General features: G+C 40.8%; 2 protein-coding genes across 4 annotated transcripts; both read left to right on the top strand.

The window, feature by feature from the left end:
- Positions 1 to 2694: 2694 nt before the first annotated feature.
- Positions 2695 to 5471, top strand: isoc2 (isochorismatase domain containing 2). Of its 2 annotated transcripts, none has more exons than XM_044034089.1 (7): positions 2695 to 2825; positions 3008 to 3087; positions 3599 to 3723; positions 3837 to 4049; positions 4203 to 4273; positions 4389 to 4506; positions 5333 to 5471. In XM_044034089.1, coding segments are annotated over exons 2-7 (594 nt in total). In that variant the 5' UTR covers positions 2695 to 2825; positions 3008 to 3086; the 3' UTR covers positions 5399 to 5471. The 2 variants fall into 2 exon arrangements, with proteins under 2 accessions (XP_043890024.1, XP_043890023.1); XM_044034088.1 differs by having other exon boundaries at positions 2818 to 2885.
- A 233-nt stretch (positions 5472 to 5704) lies between these two features.
- On the top strand, positions 5705 to 10929 carry foxj2 (forkhead box J2). Of its 2 annotated transcripts, none has more exons than XM_044034061.1 (10): positions 5705 to 5956; positions 6242 to 6597; positions 6700 to 6774; positions 6863 to 6955; positions 7582 to 7740; positions 7825 to 8275; positions 8377 to 8523; positions 8633 to 8734; positions 8925 to 9266; positions 10238 to 10929. In XM_044034061.1, the coding sequence occupies exons 2-10, from the start codon at positions 6268 to 6270 to the stop codon at positions 10345 to 10347; spliced, it is 1809 nt and encodes a 602-aa protein (XP_043889996.1). In that variant the 5' UTR covers positions 5705 to 5956; positions 6242 to 6267; the 3' UTR covers positions 10348 to 10929. The 2 variants fall into 2 exon arrangements, with proteins under 2 accessions (XP_043889996.1, XP_043889995.1); XM_044034060.1 differs by having other exon boundaries at positions 8633 to 8773.
- Positions 10930 to 10963: the final 34 nt, after the last annotated feature.

Raw genomic sequence — 10963 nt, 5'->3', positions numbered from 1 at the left:
AATAATGTCTGATGAGCATTCTTGGATAGTTTGAATGTAAATGTAAAGAGAAGATCAATATGTTTAAGTTTAGTCTGGAATCAATTCATTCATTCTTTAAATATGGATGACTATGTGGAAACATGGTTTATTACATTTGCCCAACAAACTAAATTCTCATAGCACGACTCTGCAGTTTAAATACTTCAGGTTACAAACAATGTTGATAAGGTATTAAAGAATTAACTTCCAGTGAATCCACTGAAAACTACAGTGAATACGTTTTCAGTGGATTTCATAATGAGGAATATAAATCATCATAACCTACTGTGTCTAACATATGATTCAGCAACTATCATTTCAAGTAAAAAAAATAAGCTCACAATCATGTTTTAAGATTAAAGTATGTACAACTTACATCAAATAAGACTCCTACTTCTTGATCCGGTGATGGCGCAAAAGCCTGGTTAACATAGATGAACTGAACAGAAATACAACGTGAAATAAAAAAAAAGAAAGAAAAAAACAGATGCAGATACATGTAATTAAGGCTTGAAAGAGTTGATACAAAGAAGTTCCACTTTCCAGTTCAAGTCATTTTTTTCATTATCAACAAACGTCAGTAAACAAACACATATATCTTACCAGTTGTTCATTGGCATCAAGCTTGAGGAAACGAGAGATGAACTGAGCCAAGGCCTGAACCGTCCTGCTCCGTTCTACTGCCCACTTCTTTGTTTTCATTATAGGAGTGTCTCCCACTGCCTTCAACAGAACATCAACTGCAAAATAGGAGGAAATCCAAATGAAATTGCTGCCGACATCCAAATTCACACAAATCTGTACTTAAACTACAGAGGGATTTTCTTGAGAAGTCTTTGTCAAATCCTTGGATCATAAAGTCTGCACCACAAGTGAAACATGAACTATGAGGGCAAGCAGACCAACACGATGATGTGCCTTTATATTAGGTAATTCAAGATAGAAAGTCACCCTAAATCACCCTCAATCTTGGTCAGATTTTGAGGGTGATTTAGGGTGAATTGTGCAGGAAATATAGTTTAAAAAACATTTCTTTTCTCACTATGCTCGCAGCACCCAGACAGACGCTGCCTTTTTTGCAGAAATAGGATGGAAGGGGATGAAACTGAGGAAATGAAAGGACAAGAGGAACTGGGATAAAGACCCTTGAACTGTAATTAGAAAACAACTTCTCAACTGTGACATACATAACTTTATTGTTAAGACTGAGATCGTTTCACATCACGCGGCTCTTTCACTGCACTTGGGTGAGAAAATGTTAACATTAACATTCCTCACTGTTCCATTCCAAACTGTACTACACACTGTACACGATACACCCTGCACCAGACTTTTTAATTTTTTTTTACTGTGTTTTTATTAGTATTTAATGCCTTTATATTTATTTTAGATTTGTGGATACTGCTGGAATTTGTAAATTTCCCTATGGGATGATTAAAATATCTATCCATCTATCATAAAAAAACAAACACAACATATTATACACATCTTACACACCTAAAATCATGCAAACAGACTTGCAATACCTTTCCAAACTAATTAAAATATATGCAGTTGTTGAGGAGCATAAAGTGTCACTTCTTTGTATTACTGTCTACTTATTATTATTAATCTAGAACTTCTTCTGCTGCTGTCTATTCAAGCAGGTATATGCCCATGCTGTTCATATGTGTTGGACAATTTAGTAGATTAGTGGAGCTGCTGAAATGATAATTCACAACATATAACAGTTAAATAAGTCTGTAATAACATGTCTTATTTGAAGCTATGACTGCTCTTTCTTGACTGCTTCAAAATAAACTGTAGTGAGTGATGTTTATTGAATGCTTATATATATATATATATATATATATATATATATATATATATATATATATATATATATATATACACACACATATATATATATATATATATATATATATACACACATACATATACATATGTATATGTATATGTGTTTATATATATATATGTATATGTGTGTATATATATATATATATATATATATATATATATATATATATATATATACACACACACATACATATACATATATATATATATATATTAATACATTATTATTAATTATTTCTAGTGGTTCTTGAGTTAACTCATCTTTAAGCCCAAAGCGTGATATATGTAAACATGTTCAGCAGCCTGACAGTGAAGCAGTTTTAAACTGGCGTAGCAAAAACACATTTTCCTCAGGTGAAAGATATAACACTTATTTTGTAACCACGTCTAAGGTTGCTGTTAAATGAGGACATACGCTGTTTTTCCATATCAATGTGTATAAGAGGAAAAAATACAGCGATTGCCTTCATAAACATTATTAGCATTAGCATTAGCTGTACTCAAAACCGGTAGTCGAACGTGTGAACTATATGAAAGTTGATTGGTTGACATGAAACCAAACAGCCACGCTATTGGCCAAAATGTCTGCCACTGGTTTCCAACGTCATGAGCCCTAGGTTGTTTCCTTGTACACCGGCAACAGTCTCCGTAAACGGGTAATTTATGTAGATAATTAACGCTTTCTCACTCTTTTTCTTCTCTTCATTATTCGCCTGCTCGTCTGCCGGTGGCCGGGACTCTTCTTTCAGCGGTTCCGTTGGAGACTCTGCGCTGTCAGACATCTTCAGGCGAACACTTCTGGTTAGCTTATGGTCCCGAGGTGACTGGCTGAGAAAATCAACCTGCTATTGGTTTAGAGAAGCGTCAATCTCAAAGACACGCGATCCTATTGGTCAATGCGCTCGGAGGGACGGTCCTTGAACGTGGTCCTCCTTGCGACAAGCTAGGTTAGTTGTTTTGACTTTGGAATTGTTCTGTGTCGAAGATGTTTCAAGACGGTTTCAAATGTTGGTAGCACACGATACATATACTAATGTCGGCATTTTGTCCAATATTAAATGCGCTTTCATCTTGTCCTTTAGAGTTTGTTCTAAAAATGTAAAATTTCTGCTGGTTTCCCATTACACAGGAGGCGTCACATGGACGTAGTACTGTAACCTGACAGGTGAACTTTCTACTCGTCTCATTTGGACAGTTCATGCAACAGCAGTAAGTCACCTTTATCATGTCAAGTTACAGTTTTATTCTCTCATGTGTTCGCGAAAGTATTCTGGTCGCATTGTTAACAACAGATTCAAGCACCATGGAAGAATAATGTCTTACAGGGAAGAAAATCTACTGTCTCCCTGTGTAAACACTAAATGCAACACTGTTCAGTCTTCCACCATTTTGTAAATAATGGCTGCATCTCCACTGGAGAACTTTTAATTGTCCTATGCATTTGTATTGTTCGTTGTCATATATTACAGTTCTTTGTTCTCAGGTCTTTCTTGTAATTAACTGAATCTCAATAAAACTGTCTGACTAAATAATGTTAAAATAAAGTAAATTACTGCCAGGTCATTTGTATGTATAAAAGTCAGTGCTTGTTTCTCAGTGTTCTTCTGTGCTATAATGGTGTTCAGTGGTATGTCCTCTTTGATTGAAGTTCTTTGTCTTTCATTATTTCCTTAAACCATCCTCTTAACACATGTTCTTTTGTCTGTGCTTGCTGTTGCAGTGGCGAGCGTTGGCAGACTTTCCACTAAGGATGCAGTTCTTTTCCTGTGTGACATGCAGGAGAAGTTCAGACCCAACATCTTCCAGTTCACCAACATTGTCGGCAATGCAGCCAGATTGCTCCAGGTTGGCGACACTAAGCTTTAGACAGTAGTATCAGAGAATTGTAAAAACAAAGTAAGTGTTTGTTATTTGAACAGAGTGGATTAAATCTGCCTACTCTCTCCTCCTGCTCACAGGCCAGTCGTGTTCTGGGCATCCCTCCCATCTTGACAGAGCAGTATCCTAAAGGTTTGGGTCCCACGGTGCCAGAGTTGGGAGCAGGTGATCTGAAGGCTTACTCTAAAACTTCATTCACCATGATGATCGAGGAGGTGGAGAAGGAGCTGCAGGCCCTTGGAAATCCCAAACAGGCTATTCTTTGTGGAATAGAGGCACACGCCTGTATTGCAGTAAGACCACATATTTGTGATGATTAGCTGCTGAAAATGACACCATTTCCTTCTTCTGGTTGATAAAAGACAGCAACGGTACAACAAAAGCTTCCATGGTTGTAGTTAATGAATGTTGATTTTAGTGGAAAAACTGCTCTGTCTTTTTCTCAGTGCACAACCTTTGACTTGATTGAAAGGGGAGTAGAGGTCCATATTGTGGCTGACGCTGTCTCATCCAGAAGGTATCAGTGCTGTGTTTTTGTCATCACTTACTGTGCTGTTTTTCATCTTTGTTATAAACAGCAGATGAATGAACTGTGACTGGGTGGCTGTAACCTTTCGTGTCTCCCTCCACAGCCAGACAGACCGTTTATTTGCTCTGTCGCGACTGAAGCAGAGCGGGGCTTACCTCACCACCACAGAGGCGGTAATGCTGCAGTTAGTCCAAGATGCCAAGCACCCCAACTTCAAGGAGGTGCTGACCACTTTTTTGCACACATGGATGGCTTTTATTTGTTTGGAAGTCTCATAAATATATGCATGACTATATATATCGAGGGAAACAAATTAGACATGTCCATAGACAATGTTCAAAACAGTTTTAAGTCAAGTGTGTAAGAATTAGAGACATCTAATAGTGAGACTGCAACAAAATGAGGACTCCTTTTTCCAAGCATGTCAGGGAACTATGGTGGCCCTCACATACCTGTAAGGACGTTGTCCTCAACAAGCTTACTATTCTATTTTCTCTTTTAGGAAGTGACGTCTTAAGTCAGTAGTCATGTAAGATAGTGAGCTGTTCTTTCCGTAGTAAGCTTCAGCATGCATGCTCTCATTGTTTGCTGTTTGGGCTGATATACTATATATGATTGTGTACATGTATGTATAAAAGGCTTATTCTAGGGCTACAAAAATCAAACAATTTTCATTTTGAAGATATATTATGTAACGTTTATGCTTTAAACTATCTAAAAACTTATGTTATTTATGTTTTTATGTAGCGTACGTTAGCCAAAACATTTACAACTCTCTTTAAATCCATAGCACTGTGCATTTTGATTCAATATAACAGACATCATCTGCTTTACCCATCTCTGACTTGTGGTGAAGACAATAATTCCCATAATCCCATGCCGCCTCCCTGTGTCATCAAACTGTGTTATTAAGTTGATTGAAATGCAAACATTAGATAGTTTGCATTCAAAGCAATTATATACTTGCCAAAATTGATTTAATTCTGCTTAAACTGCCCATCAAAGTAAGTGACTAATATATATATATATGTTTACCTTCATTGGCAGATCCAGAAGCTACTGGCCCATCCATCCCCAGACACCAACCTCCTTGCCTTCTTCAGCACTCTGTAGGCAAATCATTCTGTTTCATAAACACCGATCAGGATCTAACATTTGTTCAATAAAGAGATGCTGCTAACTTGAATTTGTCCTGTTATTGTCTGCACGTCTAAGAATCATGTCTTGTGTGACTGTGTGAGAGTTTGGTGGACAATGTGAAACTTCCAGGTCGTTTTTCTGTACATATTGACAGGGCCACAACTTGCTGGAAAAATGCTGGTGAAACATGAAGAGGTGGGACTGGCTCACAGAGGCGGGCCACAAACGTTGAGGTCACAGAGGAGGAGGAGTGAGTTACGTCATTGTGGTACAGTCAGAAAGGGAGGGAGGGAGACACAGGGAGGGAGAGAAAAAGGAAGCTCTCGGATAAGTTTTTGTGTATATTACTCCAAAGATACACAAACTTTCACAAGCCGGAGGTATGGTTTGAGGCCTTTTTTCCAGATCAACATGCCGAAGGGAGGAATCTGAAGAGCACAGGGGAAAACAGTTTATCTGCAGTTGTGCACAGCTGATGACATCAAATATTAACACTTTCTAAGGCCTTGGGCCTCGAGTGGCTACAGATTGGTAAGCAAGTCATTCTTCCTCAGAAAACAGAATGTAAGCGTAACGTAACTCTGTTGACTCAGTCATGCAAAGTCTTAGTTTGTGATTAGGTAGATTACAGAGCGGTACAAAGTGTCTCGTCTGTGGTCTTACTGATTGATGTTTGACACTGACTGGAAGTACAGGAACAGCATGGTTGACAGTATTACAGTAACACGTCAAGGCGACTACTGTGGCACTTGTCTATTCAAAGTAAACAAAGGTAAACGGCATTTTGATCCTGCACCTCTTCTCCTGATCCTTCAGACCTTGGACAGACAAAAACAGAGACAATGTCCTCTGACTTGGACTCCAGTCTCACTAGTATCGACTGGCTTCCTCGGCTGGGAATCAGCAGCCTGCGCTCGGGCAAAGAGAGAGGAGGTGGAGGTGGAGGAGAGAGGGACAAGAAGAAAGATAGAGTGAGGGAGAGAGTGGACTTCCTACCCTCTGTGCAGGACCCCTCCCCTTCAAACTCTAAAGGGAAACCCCCTCACAGCTACGCCACTCTCATTGCCATGGCAATAGCCGCTGCACCTGAGAGAAAGTTGAGTTTGAATGACATCTACACCTGGATCAGTGACACGTTCCCGTACTACAGCCGAGCAGGTCGTGGATGGAAGGTGATGTTTAAAGTAGAACGTGTTGTTAGTTTCTTAAGTATAAATGCTATGTGCTTCAAATAAGTTTGTGACTGTGACTGTATTCTATTGTGTCGTTACCAGAACTCCATCCGACACAATCTGTCTCTGAATAAATGCTTCAGGAAAGTTCCTCGGCCACAGAATGACCCCGGCAAGGTGAATTTGTCTTTACACACTGGTGTTGTGCACATAGATGTACTTTTGATAGAATGAGCGTGTTAAGTGCCTTGTGCTCTATTTGTAGGGTTCCTACTGGACAATGGATGGACCGACAGAGGTGAATCAAGTGAGGGCTCCTAAACGTCCCTATCCAGAGGAGGGGGAGGAGGAGCAGGATGTACGTGTTATCACCGACTCTATACTTCACCATCAAATCTTGCTAGAATGATAAATAGCAAATAAGTGTAAAGAAATATCATTTTTACTAACTGCAAGGTTGGCTTTTTGGCACTTCATATATTTTAGTTATAGGCACTTTAGGCACTTGGGATTACAAGTAGAAGAAACCAAATATACAACATCATTTCAGTGGCAGGAGGCAGACTCAGAGTTAAAAGTAGATTGTTGAGTTCCATGAGCGCTTTATTAAAATACTCACGGACAGACGCACTCATTTCAATTCATTACTAAACTAAAACATATTTTCTTACCTTTCCCTTGTGATATTTGACTATTCAGGCTTTTATTAGTCTTGACTTTCTGCCCAGTGCAGTTTTTGAGATTTCTACCTCCAGACCTGAGCACTGAGCACAACATGGTTTTGTGTTAGTAACAGCTTTAAAACTCTGGCAGTTCTCATAACAACGACTCTCTGTGAAAGAAAAGAGGGACCTTGAGTTTGCTGGACAGACAATGAACATGTTTTTTCTCATTATCTTCGCCTGACTGGTAGTTTAAAATAAGTTTTTCTTTTAATAATGTAACATGATCATTTTAATACTCTAAAACTGTTTCCTCTCACAGGCTCCAGAATTACCCAGGACACAATCTGACAGTGGAGCCTCCCCTTATCAACCACAGCCGACCTCCCACTCAGACCGCCAGCTTCTTCACGCTGAGCCACTGAGCGCCATCAAGCGACAATCACCCCAGTCTGTGTCCCTCTCTCCTCCCCCATGCAAGGTGAAACTGTGTGAAACATCTCCTCACACCAATAAATTAAATGAACAGCAGGACAATAAATGATTTTGTCTTTCATTTTCACAGCAACCATCACCGTACATGCCAAGTCCAGTTTCTAGTGTCCCCAACACCCATCCATCTGTCCTTTCTTCAGCTGAGCTCCCACCTGCTGTCTCTGTGTCTCCCATTCATTCTGTCCCCCTCCCACATCCACCCACTCCCAACGCCTCTGTCACACCTCTGTCCACCGCCGCTCCCTCTTACTCTGTTGCCGCTGTGTCTTTTCATGCCAATTCAGGACACGTTTCTGTCTCCACTTTCTCCTGCGCTCCTACCATGGCGCCTGTGCCTGTTTGCACTGTGACAGGGCCCACTCACCCCACTCACCCGACTCACCCCACTCACCCGACTCACCCAGTCCATGCTTCCACTGATCCTCCGCTGCGTTTCACCTTTGACGAGCTGAATTTACCAGACTTGTATGCATCTTTCAAGTCTCTGGTCAGGACTATGCGTGAGAGAGGAGGCTCACAGTGTGAGTATGACGCGCAGCTGCTTCAATTACCCATCACCTATTATACAAACATTATAAACGGCAGAGAGGAATAACTGAGATTTTTTTCCTTTTCTGTTCAGCGGACATTCTCCCCCTGGCTCTCCCAAACAATGACACTACCCCACTCCACACTCCAACTCTACTACCACTGTCTCCACACCCTGTACCACCACCCGCTCCACTTCCACCGCCAGCTGCACCACCTGCACACCCACCATCACAGTGCAGTGAGTCTCACATCACTGCCTTAACCCAAAAATGCTTGCATCGTGTTCACACCAGCAACACTAACGTACACTTCACCTTCTAAAGTTTCCTCCCTCTCCTTCACTTCAGCGCTGCCTCCTGACTGGTTCAGTAACCCAGAATCCCTGAGGGAGAGCTTCCGCATTGCCAGCAATCTAGACTGGGCAAACATAGACCTCTCCAATCACCCAGGTCTGGACTCTTTACCACAGTCTTGCAACACCATTTCAGGTCCAGGACTATTTTGGTCACTGAATGTTTGATTTTACCTTGAAAACCTACATCAGAAAATGTTCATGTCATTGTTTGGTATCCTTTTTTCCATATGACTATAGACACTACAAAACGTTAAATGTTAAATGTCTCTCATTGTCTGCATCAGACCTGCTGGAGAGCATGCGGCAGGCGGAGCTCTGTGACTGGGCCCTGGACCCTACGCTCTTCACCTCCCTCTGTGACTCTCTGAACCGCTTCTTCACTCAGAAAGGCATGATCACCTCTGGCAACAACTCCCCAGTAGCCCTTGGTGCGCCTCACACCTTACAAGCTGCACCGTTCACCCACAATCCACCCCCAACCCTTGCCAGCCTCATTCACCCCTCACCCCTGCCATACCCTCCCACATTTCACCCTGCCAACGGAGCACAGCCGCCGCGCAGAGCTCTGCACATGCAGGCACCAGGCCTCCAGAGACCGCAGCTAACTCATCCTCCAAACACAGCCGGTAAGTCCAATTCCTTTAAAGGTCCAGTGTGTAAGACTTATTGAGATCTTTTCCAAGCACATTAGGGAAATAAGGCACACGCTGCTCACTAGAAAAGATGCCGTTCTACTTCTTTTGTGTAGTAAGCTTATACATACATACATAAAACACACACACACACACCATGGCTGGTTTGTCTATTTAGGCTGCTGAGGAAACATGGTGGCACAAAATATACATATACGGATGTATATAAATCACTTGTTCTGAGGCTATATAAACAAATGAGTTGTTAGTTGTGAGTGATTACATTTGCAAGAAAATGCTGAATGTGTCCTCTGCAGTCAGAATAAGGCACATGAAGTTCCAGATTTACAACATATATGTTCATCTCACGCCATTTTAATTCTACCTTTTCTATAATTGTTTTTTTTTTTTATGGCCACTTCAAGTCTTTACTTGTTGGGACTCTTCTTTGTAGCGTGACAGGGAGAGAGGGGCACACAGCAAAGGGAGGGCAGCTCCCAAGCACTTCCAAGTATTTTAACACACACGCTGCCTGAATAGCAGCATAACAGCAGCATATTTTAATGTACTTAATATGGCTGACTCCAATACGGTATAAAGGTCAATATTTTTATTATATCTCATGTGGTAACGCTCCATCCTGTATTAAATCTATAACAAAGCAATACTGATACTGAAGCTCGACTTAAAACCATGACATATCAGCTCATTCAGCCCTTGTACATATGGACGTGGCAATTTTTTGCCACCTTTCATGGTTCCCTCACTAGATACCAAGGCACCAGGCATCCGGACCGACTAACTATGACTATGAGACCTGGCACACTGCCTCACATGTCAGGCATGGTCTCAGATCTCAACTGTTCCATCATTGGTCGTCTCACCTGATCATCGAAAATCTAATCTAACCATTCCAACTGGGATACTAGTTTAATAATTAAAAATGATTCCCTGTTCTGTCTCAGCTGGAATGCAATCCCAGTCTACAACACCACGACAGCGTCCTCCATTAAAGAATCTGCACAGCAACAGTGAGGAGATCCAGGACGACTTTGACTGGGACACTCTTGTTTGACCTTCACCGTCTCAGTCGAGAGAAACACTGAAAACAGAACTTCTCACAGAGATGGGACTCTTTACTGCCATGTACACTAAGCTCTATGCAGAGGCTGCCTCACTGGTGTGTAGGTTTGGGATCATGTTATGTCACATGACTGAATGCTGTATTTCAAAGTTGACATTGTAAGTCTGTTTTTCCACCTGTATTCAAATTCATATGCTGTAAGTTTTGTTTAGCTTATCTTCTGCAGGTCATTGGCAGGGTGTTATTTACTCGTGGAACATAGATTAATTAACATATAAGATAAAATAAAATTCAAGTGTATTCTTGTCACATGGGATGACATTATGGGATATAAACAAGCATTATCTACAGAGCAAGCATGAAACCAGCCAAACACATGTACTGTTTTAATTTTATTTCATAAATTTCTTTTGATTTTTTTTTTTTTACCATTTTACTTTGCAAATGTGAATGTTCACAGTCGACACCACACAAAATTCAACCCAATAAAAGAGATATTTTTTTCTTGTCGATATAAAATAACAATAAATTCATGTAACTAAATTAAAAGAACAGCATGGAGCATGTTGCCAAGTCCCTGTTTTTGTTTTCTTTCATTCACTGAAAC

The sequence above is a fragment of the Solea senegalensis genome, linkage group LG9 (genome assembly GCF_019176455.1).
Source record: "Solea senegalensis isolate Sse05_10M linkage group LG9, IFAPA_SoseM_1, whole genome shotgun sequence".
Lineage (NCBI taxonomy): Eukaryota > Metazoa > Chordata > Actinopteri > Pleuronectiformes > Soleidae > Solea > Solea senegalensis.
This window is presented reverse-complemented; position numbering and strand designations above follow the sequence as displayed.